This window comes from Thunnus maccoyii, chromosome 13, assembly GCF_910596095.1.
Source record: "Thunnus maccoyii chromosome 13, fThuMac1.1, whole genome shotgun sequence".
Taxonomy (NCBI): Eukaryota; Metazoa; Chordata; class Actinopteri; order Scombriformes; family Scombridae; genus Thunnus; species Thunnus maccoyii.
The window spans coordinates 16300975-16318175 of record NC_056545.1 but is presented as its reverse complement, the minus strand read 5'-3'; the positions used below and the strand labels follow the sequence as shown (position 1 = coordinate 16318175).

The window sequence follows — 17201 nt, the reverse complement described above, 5'->3', positions numbered from 1 at the left end:
ACTTTCTGCTAGCTGATGATTGCATTACTTCATGTAGGTGATGCTTCTTAGCCCTCTGGAAACATCTTTGTTAGTTTTGGTGGTCATAAGAGCTACCCTTCAAAGTCATGTGCTGTTGTACCCCAGCAGGAAAGAGCTTGAAGCATTGTGTGCTCTGAAATTGGTCATCGTACCCCGCCACTGTTTTGTGATTTTAACTCTTGTACTGTGGACTAGTGATTACTCATTGTGTTCTTACAGCCAGAGCCATCTGGCGTCTTGTTCATATACCAAGTGCAGCCTCCTACATAACAAACGCTTTGATGAGGTGTTTTGTTCTGGTCTATTCATTGTACACCTTTAAGATTGCTGCTTTTGAAAAGCTAAGCGACAGTCTTTGCAATGCTCAGACTTGTTCTCCTGGCTGGAACACCAAAGCATTTCTTTTTTAAAGTCTGTAAAATCACACTTTTATATCCTGCTATGGTTTTTGTCAATTGGTTAAGCACATTTTTTTGAAACACCGCTGCATTTCCCAGAACACTTAAAACAGCACTGCATCATTTTACACTGTGCAGCACAACAATCCATTTACGGCCGTCAGTTCCGTAGCATTTGTTGCTAAGGTTGTTGCTGAAGTTTTTCCATGTGTTGTTTGCATTGTTCACACTCATATTTTGGAATGGATTTCATCTTGAACAGGTCCAGATGTATTTGAGGAGTTGATATTTTAAGTAAAGAATGAGAAAAAGTAGTGAAATCCTACTACTATAGTTAGTTTTATGGTTTGTTGATGTAGCCTCTCATGCGGCCGGAAGTCAGCTGAGACGCAGCTTCCGGGGGCTAGCCAGTCAGACCAACCATCAGCTCATCAGGAGGAGGATCTTAAGTATCCTCTACAACAAACTGAATAAACTCATGTCATAGAAATACTAGTTTGAACAGTCTATTTTGAGGTTTCTCATGGTCAGTGTTCACTTTACTGGCATGTCCCTCAGCCACTATAAGTACCTTATGTAACAGTAATGGAAAATAGAAAATACACAAATGAAAGGAGAAAAAAAAGCAAATCTCAAATTCATGTAAATTAGGAGCTATTTACTGTAGAAATCCAAAACTAAATAGAAGTATCTTCCAGCACCTTATTGGCCTCCTTTCTATCTGGTCACAGCATTTCATCCAAAATGTTTCTTTACAATACACAAAAAATCTTTTCGCATAGTTCAACCCTCACCCACATGTCTCTGCTGTGATGTTCATACAGCAACATGTTGTCTCTCTTCCTCTGGATCCACCTCCTCCTCTGACCAGACACATCATATAGGGTTTGCTTTCACATCTTCCCTCTGTATGAATGGTCTTTTGTTCTTCCCTGATGTCTGTCTGCTCCATGTTCAATGACTGTGATACCTGTCTATGTAAGTATGTGTGAATGTGTTTGAGAAATGATAGGTGAAGAGTTGTACCTGCAAGATAAATTCGACATGGTGCTCTAGATTTTTTTGAAATGTACAAAATATTCATGTTTGAAAGGTTGTGACAGTTTGCTTTAATATTTTACATGAGAGTATTTACACAATAAACATAATGAGGAACATGTCTGATAGTTATACATGCCGTTAGAAAAGCAGCTTAATCCATTTTGATCTTAAAGGCAACACTAGGTCATCTGATATCAGGATTTATACATTTGAGGAAAAATGCATTAACTGTAATGAGAAAAGGAACCATAAATTTGAGAATTGCACACAGTGTTTCGAGATTCATGATTTTCAATTAATGGTTGTCCCAAAGCAACTGAGAGAAAGGTGTAATGTAATGACATGAACAGATGGGCGGAGAGGATCCACTTCTGCATTTTCTTGGCACAAAATGAGACAGAGATAGTACCTCAACCATGACCTACTGAATATTTATTGATTTGTAATAGGAAAATAAATAAAATAAAATAAAATGTGTACCAGGTTCTAAGCAGATGTGCCATAATCCATCTTTGTGTCCTGCCAAAGGAAGTGCCAGTGAAGACTCTCTCATTAAAAAATGACAGGTTGTTTTAATGTAAACAGTAAAGGGGCTCATTTTACATAAATTGCAATTTACTAAGAATAATCTTGAAGAGGAGAAGCCCAAAATCATCTGTTGCCAGTACATGAAACGTCTTTGTCTCAGTTTCATTCAAGACTCCAGAAAAAGCATCTGATGGGTATGTTTTGAAATTTTAACGAAACAATGCAACAATAATGCAATCACAAGGACCTCTAAATTTTACTTTCATGTTTTCAACATCTGCCAATACTACAAGCAACCACCAACACATTCACAGGAGAAAGCTCCCAGTTAAACAGGGAAACTAGATGATCTACACATACTCTGACTCTTTCTGTCTCCTCAGTTGTTTTCTCCTGCAGCAGTTTTTCTGTATTCTGTCAAGTCACCATGTTTGTAGGGATGTGAATTTTGCTTTTAGTGGCTAGTGCTGTTTAGCTGGCGAATAATACTTCTACAAAGTCTGCTCTGCCAGCTCCAGCTCCAGTGATTTTGCTGTTGCCGTTACAGTCGTCACAGTGATACATTTCATGCGATGCTCTTAAAATATGTCTGGTCAGGATTTAGTTGGGGTGGCATGACATTTGACCAGACAGCATCATTTACATTTCCTCCGCAGCAACAACCAAGTTTCATAAAGTGTAAGATGAAATATACAAAATGCTGCACAAGTGTTCAGTGTTTAAATGATAGTGCTTAAGGTTCACTTGGTTTTTCCACTATGTTACTTGATTTGCTGGTTGAATTTGTCCACAGCACAACATTGTGTAAAGGGGCAGCACCTGCAAATTAATTGCAGCCTCTCAGACGTTCAAATTGCAGCACTTTGATGTGATTTGGTAGTTTTTATCGATCTTGCAGCTCTGTGCCCACAATTTGATGTCTTCCTCTCCCATTTATGTTATCTCTTCTCAGGCGGACTATTTCAGCTGCGTGGCGACAGTGCTGTACATTCGTAAAGAGAATTGTCTGTACCAGGCCTGTCCATCTGCAGACTGCAACAAGAAGGTCATAGACCAACAGAACGGGCTGTACCGCTGTGAAAAGTGTAACAAGGAGTTCCCCGACTTTAAATACAGATTCCTACTTTCTGTAAGTGCAAAGGATATACAGTGTACATCATTAATGCTTGTTTGTCACACATAAAGTGCCGCTGACTTTGACGAATATTGAAATTTGTGTGATCACACATACACACACTCAAACTTACACACACAAGTAATCTCTCACCCCTTCATCATCTCTGACTGTCTGACTCTCAGGCTAACTTAGGAGACTTCGGGGATAACCAGTGGGTGACATGTTTCCAGGAGACAGCTGAGGTCTTGTTGGGTCACAGTGCAGAAACACTGGGACAGCTCAGAGATACAGTAAGACACACACACACACACACACTTCTCTCTAACTCTCATAGTTCTTTAACAGACTACCTCCTGTAAACCAGTGGCCCTGACCTTGTAATTACCTTGTTTTGTGTGTGTGTGTGTGTGTGTGTGTGTGTGTGTGTGTGTGTGTGTGTGTGTCTTCCTTAGGACGAGGCTGCGTTCGATGAAGTCTTCCAGAAAGTCAGCTTCACAACTCACATCTTTAAAAACAGAGTCAAGCTGGAGACGTACAATGTAAGTACCTATAAATGGGAGCACAATAGATTTTGATACAATGCAATGCAATTTAGTTTCCCAGGAATAAAAGGAGCGGTATATAATGACGTGCAATGGTGCTCATCATTGTCCTGCAAGCAGTGAGAATTTTTTCACTGATCTCTGCCTTGCAGGAATGCTCGACACTGATTGGCTGGCACATGTCTGTTATGAATAAATACACCAGCAGGCATTTTATTTCTCCCGTACACTAATAATGGTTCTGGATAAATGGGCTTTCAAAATAACTAGATTGCAAACAAGTGGTATTGTTGCAAAAACAGTAAATGATCTGTGTCTATTTCACAATTAAACCAAAAAGTAGGCTGAATGTGTGGGTGTGCGTGAGTAATTTTTTGTCGTTTTTTTGTTTTTAGATCCAAGTAGCGCTTCCTACTTTAATGGTGAAATATTTTTATTTCAACATATACAATAGATTAGTCACATATGTATCTAGATTACAAAATGATGAGACGGCGATACTTGATTGACAGATTTAGTATTTTCATGGGCTCAAAGTATTTACTGGCTTGCTGAAATCTTTATGATGAGCTGGCTCCAGGCAGAGATGTTAAGGATGCTTTCCAAATAGTGGAAATAAAAGTTGTAAAGGAACTAGCTTGATAAAATCTCCCCCTGACGTTAAAGCATGATACATCGCAATGTGTTATTTTAATTAATTGGCTGCATGTCATCCGTGAATTTGTAATGATCAGACTTGTCGTCGGTTATTATCTTCCACTGAACTGCAGACCCAAGCATGTAAAGCCACAAAACAAGATGCGTAAAATGCAATATAATCACAACATACTGTCAGTCACACAACATGATTCCAACATCATTTCAATTAGTATCACAGTGACGAGGGACTTGTGTAGCCAGTACACTTTGGATAACAGAAAACAAATACAGCTGTGGATTAATTTCTCTTAATTAGGCACTAATTAGCATTTTGCTATTGTCTGTCTAAGCCTAATTAGCTTAATTATTTAGAAGCTAATTTGCTACTGGGGGCACATATCAAGAGTCTGAGTGGAGTGATTGAGATGTAGGATGAGCTCTGAGCGGTCCTATGTCCCAACCTCAAGAAAACCTACATGGAACGCTACACAGAGTTTATAAGCCTTTCTTCATAGACTGGAAAATAATGTAAAACGTTTCTGATAAGGACTTACACAAAGTCAAGGGAAAGTACTGAAATTCAGTCCACATAGTCCTTAGTGCACACCCTCTATAGCTATAGACTAATTTAACATATGATGATGTTCAAAGCAGTGAAGAGGAATCTTCACTTATGGAACGAAATGAGCTTAACTGTGTTTACAGTAAATGTCAGCATACTGCTGCCATTTATGATGCCACAAGAAAAAAAGCCTAATGCTCCACAAGCAGATGCTGGAGGCTGCAATTTTCATTACAGCCCACAATACAGCACTGATGGAAAGAACAAACAACATACTAATGATTTTGCTTTTATTAGAGCTCTGCCAGTAGCAGGGCAAGTTTTTTCCCCGCAGCTGCATTACAGGAAAGATTAAGGTGTCATTTAAAATAAATGTTTAATCACTTTGGGAGCACAAATGTAAAGTTAATCATCAAAATTAGACATCTGCCCATTAGATCTGATAGTCCTTTTGTGTAAATCTGCCCTGATAAAGACAATAGAGGAGAAGAAGTCAGGGAGTCACTAAAAGCACAACAAAGCATCCTCTGAGGACTATGAATATACACAGCAAGTTTCATGGAAAGCTGAACATAAAGTGCAGACTAACTTTCAACACAATCTGTAGGCGCCGTCTGGCAAGAAGTGGAAAACATGTCAGCAATGGTATAGCGTCTGTTTAAAAGTCAACGACTGTGCAATTAAGCAGCCACCTCACGTTCAAACCAATTAACTGAGTGATCACTTTGTTCACTGACTATGAATGCATTTTAGAAATAAGACCAGCTTTAGATTACCTGCACCAAATTAATTTAACCTCTTCCACTCCCGCCACATACCATTGATCATTTTTTGGGGGGGAGGCAGGGGATCTTTAGGGGGAGATGATAGGTCAACAGTATATGCTACATAGAAGTGGTATACATCATCTGAAAGCTGGGAACCTGAAGATTAATTTGAGATGCAGTTCAGCACTGTGTGTCAAGTTGTTCTAGTCATAAATCTGTAATAAACATTGTTTTTTGGTTAGGTGCCTATTCAAATTTTGAAAGTTTAGAGTGTATAAGGGCTTAGATGGAAGTATATGATGGCCATTCCCATGCTCAATTATGTCTCATAAGTTGTTGCAGCAATTTTTGGGTTGATACCATTTGTTACACAGATTTTGTGCACAATGTAACCATTTTTTGACCATTCGAGAATTGATAAAAATGGTCAAAAATCTTACAGATTTCTGCAAGAACTGCATTTTTGAGCGATTGGATGGTGAGGACTTCTGTTCTGGAAATTGCTTAGAAATCCCCTTATTGTCAATGTACTTTGGAAAGCCATACATCCCCTGTATTGCCAAGGTCTCAAGTTTGTGATTGTAAAGTTTCATGAGGCTATGAGTATCCTAGAGGTCACAATAGGTCATTTTATAGAGTAAGGTTGGGCTCATTGAATACACAAGAGTCTCAGCTTTCCAGTCATACCAAATTTATGCAATTCCAAGACTCTTTAGGGACCCCAGTATGCAGAAATATTCAAATACACCCTTTTTAGAATAGGCAAAAATATCACATTTATACTGCATGCAAAAAACGGCATAGTTCTTGCCAAATACTGCATGGGATTAGCATAAAGTGGGCATGTCTGTAAGGGGAGACTTGTGGGTACCCAAAGAACACATTTTCATTCAGATATATTGAGGTGAGAGGTCAAGGGACCCCTTTGAAAATGGCCTTGCCAGTTTTTCCCTCACCAAAGTTTAGCCTAACTTTGGACCTTTCGTAACCAATGGATACCTTAGATCATCTAATTTTATATGATACCAGTATCTTCACTGTAGCTTTAAAACTGCCCCTGAAAGACAGTAATGGGAGTGGAAGAGGTTAACACAACAACCCATTAATGAATTGCATAATGAGGCACAATTCGCTCTAGTCATTAAAACCTGTGTTTTGCAGCTCATACCTGTATTTGAAGCAGACAGAGTGAGACAGGTGCATAGATTTAATGTTACACCCACCCAAACCTGCAGCTCTAACCATAAAAATGTGTTGTTTTAGTTGTCTAATTAACAAATGTTATTATAAAAAAACTCTTGTAAAAACTCACCTGTATGTATAAGCTGTTAATCACACATCAGAGGTGATGTTGTACCTACATAAGGGAGGGGTAGAAGTGCATGAAACAGCATTGAAGTGAAAAACCTTTTTAATTGATTCATTGTTTGACACATTTTGTAGTGTTGTAGGAAGTGGCAAGGATTGAAAGCCCAAGAACATAATGTAAAATGGATGATTTAAGTATTCCACAAAGTAGAGATAATGAGCTCTGAGCAGATACATATTCTACACAAGACTTATCAATGTATTCAGAATTTATATTCAGTGGTTGTTAGTCAAAGTTTACTGGTTTTATTTCAAAGCTCATGATCTAAAGAGACGAGTGCAGAGAACAGAGTCTATGAATCATTTGTTCAGTGCGTCTTTCTACCTCAGCCTCAGTTCGTTCCTATGAATTTTGAGTGTTACACAAGATGAAAAGATCAGACATCTACCACCACGTTTTCATAAAAATAGAACAATGTAATGAAATGTCAGAGCTTAAAAAGATTAATGAACTAACAAAATTTGTGCTTTGTCATTTTTCATAACAAGAACACACAGGGAAAAAAACAACCGTGCTTAGGATTGTATTTTAAAGTCGCTTCTCTTGCACATAAACTCAAGTTTGTATTATTTTAGGGCAGAGCAGAAATGATAAACTACCACCTTTTAGACTTAACAAGCACAATGCACTCAAATCCCCAAAAGTTTTCTGTGCTATTAAACCACACGAGCTGTTGCTGATTCTAGCAGCGCAGCAGTTTTAGCCTCCACTCTTTATTTTCAGGTTATGACTTAATTTTGCAATTTTAAAACGTGACAATCTGTAATTGTCGGCCTATAGTTTATGACATATTTGTTCGACTTGAAAGTAGTCAACATTTTCATGCAAACGGCAGTTTTCTTCTCAATTGCTGATATAGTGATTCAACAGATACAACTGTATTGATCCTTATAGGGGAAATTCACATATGACAGCAGCACAAACAACAGTTTTAAGAGCTAACACAGAAAACAGAGAAGAGCTATTTAAAATAAATAAATTCGACAAAATAAGACATTATAGGAATAACATTCAAAGCTATATACATTATATACATACATATATGTGCAGTAATGAGTCTAGTAGTGTAACTCCACAGGCCTTATTGAGGTAAAATTGTGACTCGTTAAAGAGATACTGAAGGATAACTTTAGTGTTTGTAGTTTATATGATATATACATACTAAAAATACAAAATGTATGGAATATACAGAAGTGTTATATGTAATTTATGGATCATTTTTGAGGTATTTATTATCTTTCTAGCTAGCTTGCCTGCTACCTACCTAACTATAGGTATAGATAGATACCTACCTATGTATTTATCTATGTAAACATAGACTAAAGAAGAAAATATGTAAAAGTGTCAGTTTCAGTTTATAACAGTCAATAGTCAACAGTTAGTACTGCTTAGCTAAGGGTGTTGTATTCTGTGTGAGCTTTGGAGGTTGGAGAGGTTTTATGTCTAATGTTAATGTTTACCAGGTACATCGTTCTTTGATAAAATGTTCTTCCATTCAGGAAGGAGCAGCAGCAAAGGTAACAGCAGCGTTGTTTCATTTAGAAAGAATAGGATAGAGGAAGATTTAGTACAATAACCACAGCAATGACCATTAATATCCAATAATGTTGCCAGAAAAATAAACATGTCGCATTTCATACTTTTAGCCCTTTTTGACCAAATAGTCCCATAACTGAAGGAACCAGAAGAATCAATTATAGGAACTAAACTAGAAACTAAAAGTCCCTTTTGTTCATTCCCGTTTGTGTTTCCACCACATCCAAAGAAAAGTGAAGATTAGGAAAATGACGCCCATGGCACTTTAAAAACGTAGGAACATGTAGAAACAACAACATATTCATCCTGTGTTTCTTTGTATTTACTGTTGTCAGATTTGTATTTAATGAATCAATAAAAAGGAGAAGTGCAGAGAAGGAAGATGAGACTGAAAACTCCAGAGCATCTGTCTCCACAGTAGATGATCTGCTGTTTGAAGGTTATTTTTTCCTGGTTTAGAATATAACAGCTGTGAAACCATCAGAAAATAAAGTTTTATTTTTCTCATTCACTCGCTTTGTTCTCTTTACCGTCACTCCCTCTCTCTCTCTCTCTCTCTCTCTCTCTCTCTCTCTCTCTCCCTCTCTCTCTCTCTCTCTCTCTCTCCCTCTCTTTCTCATTAATTCTAACTCGCTCATGCTCTCAGTTCGTTCACGTTCTCATTTTTAAGTGTTTCCAGTAGGTTGGGGCGTGGGCGGGGTTTGTGGCTGATCAAAAACTCAGAAGACACTCAGCAGCCAGATAGAGCGGCTGAGATTGACACTAAAATGAGAATCGCTACTCCACCTTAGAGGTCAGTCCACCTTAAGTGAACCTGGTCAGGTTAGGCTAATGCATTGTTGCTAACTTCAAGGCTAACCCCCTTCCATAGATGAGTCTTTTCTTGGTCTTGAGAGGAGTTGTGCTCATAAGTTTACATACCCTGGCAGAATCTGCAAGAAGTGTACCATTCATAGTGTCTATAGTTGTGACCATAAAACTCAATTTTGGTCTCATCACTCCAAATAACTTTGTTCCAGAAGTTTTGAGGCCTGTCTAGGTGCTGTTTGGTATATTGTAAGTGGGCTGTTTTGTGGCTTTGGCACAGTAAGGGCTTTTTTCTGGCAAGTTGACCGCGGAGCCCATTTTTGTTCAAGTACCTCCTTATTGTGCATCTTGAAACAACTTTCAGCTGAAGTTGCATGTGGGTTTTTCTTTGCAATCTGAACAATTTTCCTGGCACATGTGGCTGAAATCTTTGTTCTACCTGTCCGTGGCTTGGTATCAACAGAACCCTTAATTTTCCACTTCTTCATCAGAGCTTGATTGGTATTTTCAAATCTTTTTATATCCTTTTCCTGATTTATAAAGTTCAACTCCCTTTTCTCGGAGGTCCTTTGACAGTTCTTTTGCTTTCCCCATGGCTCAATATCCAGTACAGTCAGTGCAGCCGTGGATGAAATGTGCAGGGTCTCTCAAGAGCTGAGAAACTCATTGACTATTTATATGCAGACACTAATTACAATCAAACAAGTCACAGGTGTGGAAACTTACTCTTCATAGCCATTTAAACCTGTGTGTGTCAACTTGTGTGTTTATTATCAGGCCAAACATTCAAGGGTATGTAAACTTTTGATCAGGGCCATTTTGGTGATTTCAGTCATCATTATGATTTAAAAAGGGCAAACACAATTATGAGCAACTATCAACCCTGCAAATCCCATGTTCCTGAAACTTTGGAAAGTACTAACCCTGGAGCGAGGACATTTTAACAACTGGGACTATCCTACAGCATCTAAATTTACTCGGTTTCCTCTGGTCAAAACTCTTTATTTTTACATTTTTTTTCGTTTTGTTTCCTTGGAAAAGTTTATGTGGTGAAAAATTCCCATTGCGATGCCAGTAGTAATGGTAGCTGAGGTTTTTAGCTAGTGGCGTGGTCCTCTGGATGGCAGTCTGGTTCGGTCTGTCAGTCAGTCACCCACTTTGGTCCAGACTGAAATATCTAATTAAATATTGGATAGATACCCATGAACATTGTTACGGACATTCAGAGGATGACTCTGATGATCCCCTGACTTTTCATCTACCATGAGGTTGACACTGTGGTTCAGAGTGAAATTTTTACTTAGTTTTTAATGAACTATTGTATCAATTACCATACAATTTAATGCAGACATTCATGGTCTTTGTGCACAACAGTAATCTTCATGTAGCTCCATCATATGGTCAAAATATCTGTTTTTCCAACACTTTGGTTTATCCATCCACACTTTGGTTTTTTTTAGCCTGCGCATTGCCACCTCACAGGCTGCTCGTGTTTATACCTTAAACAGGAAAAGGAACAAATAGTCTTAGGAGGAGGGAGATGAAAGTCTAAACCAGCAGACAAAAACCACTTTATTGTATTTGAGTAAAATTCCATCTTAACTGTGTGCCGTGTCAGATTAAAGTGGAGTCCCACAGAGGCAGGAGAGTGTGCAGTGAATCAGACACTTGTGCTGCAGACTTCAGTATAGTAGAGGTCCTTCTCACTCTGCCACAGGTGAAGTTAATGGAATTCAGATGATACTGAAAATCAGATTTGGCCTGCAGGATTACTGAGCGCAGACGAGTGCATTTTTCATATAAACATCTCATTTGCATTCGTTTAAAAGGAAATACAAGATTACTGATGCACTGAGAATTTGGGAAGTGTATCTGATTTCCACCCTGTAACTAGATGAAGTATATTGAGTCCAAATCTTAGGGAGTCTTCAAGCCTGGATGGTTGTTCGTGTTGAATCTGTGATATTATACTGTATTAGTAGTTCATAAAGGTATAAAAAGATGAGTGTGTGGTTGTCTGCAGGAGGGCCTCAAACGTGTGTGTGCATATACACTCACTGGTCACTTTATTAGGTACACCTGTGCAATCTAATGCAATCCAATACAACAGCTCTGCCATCAATTCTTTTATGAAGCTTATACATTTTTAAGTTTGGCGGTCTACTGGAGTGTATTATATTCAATGGTGTTCCTAATATTTTGTCCACTCAATTAACGTACATGAGGAGGGCAAAATATTAGGAACACTTTTCAATATAACACACTCCAGTTCAGTACAGAATTATCACCTTTCTGACAATGTCAACAAAAACTGAAAATGTATAAGCTTCATAAATGTAGAATTCATGGCAGAAGTGTTGTATTGGATTGCACAGGTGTTCCTAATAAAGTGACCGATGAGTGTATATGCTTGTGTCTTGGTGCAGTTGCATCTGTGTGTGCCTGCATCTGTCTGTCTGAAGTCAATGAATTGATTTTTTTTCATTGAATACATTAGTGTCAGAGGAGACCTGTTTTTCCTGCCTTATATTAAGAGACAGGCCATTGAGAGCCACACACACACATACTTAACACACTCACTTCATATCATCAAGACACCACAGTCTTGGGATGTCTTGTCAGGTATTTTCACTGTCCCTGAGCATGTGAAAGAGGTTTGAGGAGATTCTTATGTGGCTGAAGGTGTTGATGCTGCACATCAACACAAATGTTCCAAGAAGCTGCCATTCAAAGCCTTAATAATATGATCATTTACATTATCCATTTAAATGTAAAATACTGTATACAGTATGTAGTTTTTAAGTGAGGCATACAAAATGAAGCCATACTTGTTATAGAACACAAAAAAGGGGTGGAACACAGTGAATATAGAAAAAACATATACAATCAGGAAGTACCTTATAGCACTACCATACATATATAATTCATAAATCCGAGATCTATAAGAAAAAAACATCTCAAAACAAAAATAGAACAAAGAGCTATGGAAGGGTATCAGGCAAGGGTCATCATGAACCATGGACCCCAAATTCTACACTAGAAATTACAGCATAACACTCATATCAACATCCTCATTGAAGCCCATAGGCTGAAGTGTATCTAAAGTTTCAATCCATTAGAGCTCCTTTTAGCATATCTTTCTTTCCATATCTCCCCCTCTTAGCAATTCAATGTGTTCAATACCCTGGAATCATAGAGGGGTGATAGGGTGTGAGAATTCATTGAAATGACGGGCAACAGGCTAGTTCACATCATTGCGTCTGACGGAGATCTTGTGCTCACTAATCCTTTGCTTCATCATGCGTGCAGTTTTAGCAATATTAATCTTATCACATGGGCATTTTGATAGATGTGCTGCATGTTGCTTATTTTCCTATAGATCTGGGGATCACTGATTGATGGAGTATCTATGTATGGTACTACTATAAGGTGCTTCCTGATTGTATATGTGAGCTGACCTGGAAAAAATCATTCATGCTCTCATTTTCTCCAGACTAGACTACTGTTACTCCTTTCTGGCATAAAACAAAGTCCCTTTCTCACCTCCAACTAGTTCAGAAAGCAGCAGCTGGGCTTCTTACTGGTTTTAACAGACGACATTCACACTCACATCACTCCAATCTTGGCCTCTCTCCATTGGCTCCCTGTTCGTTTTAGAATTGATTTTAAGATTTTACTGATCACTTAGAAAGCACATCTGGGTCTGGCTGCAAGCTGCAGAAATGCTGACCCTGTACGAGCCAGCCCAGCCTCTAGGACCTCAGGTGGGGCCCTTCTGGCTATTCCAAAGTCGAGGCTTAAATCTAAAGGTGACCATGCTTTTGCCATCAGGGCCCCTCGGCTTTGGAATGACCTGCCTGAGGAGATAAGGTTCACAGAATCAGTAACTTCTTTTAAATCACTTCTTAAAACTCCTTTCTACAGACTTGCTTTTATGTAGTTTTGTCTTTCTGTCATCTTTTTGTCATCTCTTTATTGTTTGTCTAATGTCATCCTCTTAATGTCAGTCTTGTTATTGCCTTCTGTGTCATGTGTCTTTGCTTTTGTATTGTACTGACTTTGCTTTGTCTGTCAAAGCATGTTGTAAACTCTGTTTTTAAAGGTGCTATATAAATAAAGTTATTATTATGTGTTTTTTCTATATTCACTGTGTTCCACCCCTTTTTGTGCTCTATAACAAGTATGGCTTCCATTTGTATGCCTCGCTTAAAAACTACAATTCCCAAGAGGTGGAGCTTCTACCACCAGGGTGTACACAGGTGTAGTGCATACTGCCAATGATAAGAATGGGATTAGTTATTTTTACCTGCCTGTTCATTATTGAATCATGTCTGCTCCGATGAAAGTCTGATAGACTGTGATACATAGTAATTGTTGAATGCATGTTGTGTGGAGAGTGATCAATACTAAAATGATGATTCATAATGGCACTTTGAGAAACAAAAGGTTTGACAGAAATCACTGACTTATATTATCCTGCAGTGTGTTTACATGCACTTAAGTAACAAGGTTACAGTCGGTTTTCTCCAGAAAGCTGATTTCTTAACTGTCATGTGAACAATAAACCTGCTTTCTGTAATCAGAGTAATCGGAGTATGGGATTAGAGAAACCTGGTTCCCACAGGTGGATTTTACTGCCTGCAGAACACCGATTTCTCTGCCATGTAACCAATCTAATTCTTTTCTAATCAGCTTTTTACAAGTAAGCACGTTCACAATAACAGACTGCAGACAGAGAAAGCACAGTGCCAAGCGGCTGGATGAAAGGAGGGATCATTACACGCACTGAAGCGTCTTCGTATCTAAAATAATAGAAACCAAAGTCTGACTGAAACTAAGACAAAGTAACCTGTAGATGTCTAAATAAGTCAGTTTCCACCGCTGAACAGTTGGCTGTTAAATTCAGATACATTTACGCTGTGAGTAAGACTCCGTTCTGTCTGTCTCTCACTGCGCTGTCCGGCTGTTCCAACACACGATGCGCTGGATTTATAACATCAAACAAAACGAGAGCATCAACGAGAGCGAAACAGAATGCAGCAAAATAATCATATTATCTTGTTTTCATAATCGTTGGAAGCCAAAGTTGTAATTGAAAATAAAATTCGATTAATCGTCCAGCTCTACCGCAGGGATCCTCACTTTATCTGATTTTATTGTCTCAATTATTCTCAGTCATGTTGTGGCGTCTGTAAGAGGTGTGTGTCAGTTAGTTGTCTGTTGCATGCAAGGTGTGTCTGTCTACATGTTTTGTCAGTATACGGTCCTCCAGACATTATGTTGTTTAGTTCTTCTGGGAATAACCCAAATTCCCACCCCATCTGAAATTGAGTTTGAGAATGGGGTGAATGTTAGACCACTAAGTAATTGTTTTCTCCAGATGTGACTGTGATTAGAATATTAGTCTCCCCACATTAAATTAACAAGCCTCCGTTCTCACAGTACCCCGTCCTTTAGAAGGCCATTATTTTAAATAAGCTGTCACCTTATGTCAAGTGGAACCTTTGCCTTGACGGCCCCCTCTATTTAATTTACCTGCTGTCCTCAGGTAAATGCAAATTGAAAGTACTAATAGAGGTGTTGAATCACATATGAGATAATGGGCAAATGGTAAATCACAGATGCTGGTTATGCTGTCTGAATTGTTAATTGATTAATGAATTTTCTCAGGATTAACTCTTCTTATAGTGACAGTGGAAATAATGGAAATACATTTTTGGCTTCAACCTGGGAAATGAGTCGGTTCAAGTCCAAATTATAATCAGACCAACTGAGTCGTGTAGACTTTGGAAGATAATCACTTGACAAGGAGCACGGACTGCTGAAGCCTCATATTAGTTCAGCTGAACTTGAGATTGCATTTTTGCAAACAACAAGGGCTGTGGATCACTGAAAGAAGTGATCTCTTTGAGGCCAGTAAACAAAAGCTCTTTCAATTTACATATTGCTATGTGAGTATTGTTTTAAGACAGACTTCAAAGAAAAGCGTGAACCCCTATCCTTTAACATCAGGTCTGACTAAAGTGACGTCAGCTGGCATCAAAGACCAGCCAAGAGCAGATGAACAGTTCTGTACTCCACCACTAGACGTCAGGTTTCATACAGATTTAGGTTTGGTTGAAATTTAAACCCACTGAGATGTCTGCTTGTTTCATATGTTTCTTATGGTATTTGTTATTTTGTTTTAGAGAGCCAACACTTGAATGATGCTGATGTTTCTGCACTCGACTCAAGACTATTCTTTTTCCTCCTCAGGATGAGTCCAGAGTGAAGGTAACCGTAATGGAAGTCCAGCCAGTCGACCACAGGGAATACAGCAGGAGACTCCTCAGTAACATCCACAAATTGGCCAGCTGAGCTCGATCCCAGTCATCCAAATGGCTGCCTGGTGATTAAACGTGTCTTCAACTGATCTCTTACCGGTGTCCGACTCTTTCCGACTCAGCGAGATAACAGCATATCTGACTGAGGCAGCAGAGGGGTTGCCAGTGATTCATCGGACTAAATGGCAGCCCAACAAAAGACTGATATTTAGTTGTTCACTTCCTTCAACAGGCCAGTTGTGAAACACTGCGAATGTGATGGAAATTGCTTTAACCTTTTAATTTAATTACATTTTAACAAAGCGGTTTGACTGTGATTACATAGAACTGTGGCTTAGACCTGCTTACATCTCATGTATCATATACAAGCTCAAGCATTTTTCTCTTTTTAAATAAGTGATTAATTTCTTTGGTGTCAAATCTGTGCAGTGTTTGTTTTAAGAAGACTGAGATGAGTCTGATTGATTTAAATTTTCTTTGTTTTATGTTAAATTGAAAGTGTGGCAGAAGTGCGTGGGATATGCACGTGTTGGCATTTGTTTTAACTGTTTTCACAGGGTTTATTGCTTGTTAAAATTACTCTTTGAGTTAAAGAAAAAAAATGCTGGTTTTGCTTTCTGGGCTTCCAAGAAAAGAAGCAAAGACTGATTAAAAGCATGTAAAGATAAAAACAGTGTTTGTTTTTCTCATCCATCCTTGTTATGTTGTTTTAAGAATCAAGCAGAATCGCATATCACTGATAAATCATGCATTTTACTGCTCTTACTGTAGATGCACCATGCATAGCAGTTTCACTTTCAAATGAAATGTCTACAGCTCAGCAGTTCAAACTACTTTATGTTCGCTGTGAGTAAACATTCAGACACTGGAAATCAAGGACAGTGATGTGCTCCTCTAGAAAGGTGTGGCTCAAGGGCATGACACTGATTTATGTTGGCAGCGATGCCACCTGCTCCCCTCACTTCGAGCACCATCACGACCATCCTCCTGCCTGCTGCCAGCCGCACGCTGTGTGTGGAGGTTTGGGAGATTAAACGTGCACACACACTGATCTTTTCATCCCAGTGTCACCTTTCCCTCAACTTTTTCCCCCATTATCTCTTTCTTCCTTCTCTTCCTTTTGTTCAGTACGTTCTGAGGCCGCAGTCTCTAATCATCCTTTAATTTGAATAACAACACAATCTGACCTAATACATTAAAAGTAGTGGCACAAAATTTACTAAATCAGCCAGCATTTTAAAATCTGAAGTGAAAATTATAAAAAGGAATTAAGTGAATGATTAAAGGATGCTTTAGATTCATGTGTCACTGATGAACAAACCACACAATTCAAACCACTAACAACTGAACTGACGCCCGCTTTTGAGGTTTGCTTTACTCCGAAACGTTGCCAGGTCCAAAATCTAATCGGGACATTTTTTAATTAGCTGGCATGCGCAGATGCAGTGAGCGTATTCTGCTCAGCAAATCTAAAAGGGAGTCCATGAGATCAGAAAGTCATTTCCAACTTAAAGCCTTGCTGGTGATTGAGACTTAAGACACGTCAGTCTG

General features: G+C 38.7%; 1 protein-coding gene across 2 annotated transcripts in view; it reads left to right on the top strand.

Annotated features, from left to right (window-relative positions):
• The window catches only part of LOC121910233 (replication protein A 70 kDa DNA-binding subunit-like), a 44283-nt gene extending 27962 nt beyond the window's left edge, over window positions 1-16321 (top strand). For both annotated transcript variants that reach the window (XM_042431339.1, XM_042431340.1), the window contains 4 exons: window positions 2941-3117; window positions 3288-3395; window positions 3558-3644; window positions 15583-16321. In XM_042431339.1, coding sequence (XP_042287273.1) covers window positions 2941-3117; window positions 3288-3395; window positions 3558-3644; window positions 15583-15684 — 474 coding nt within the window. In that variant the 3' untranslated portion in view covers window positions 15685-16321. The remainder of the gene's footprint in view (window positions 1-2940; window positions 3118-3287; window positions 3396-3557; window positions 3645-15582) is intronic.
• Window positions 16322-17201: the final 880 nt, after the last annotated feature.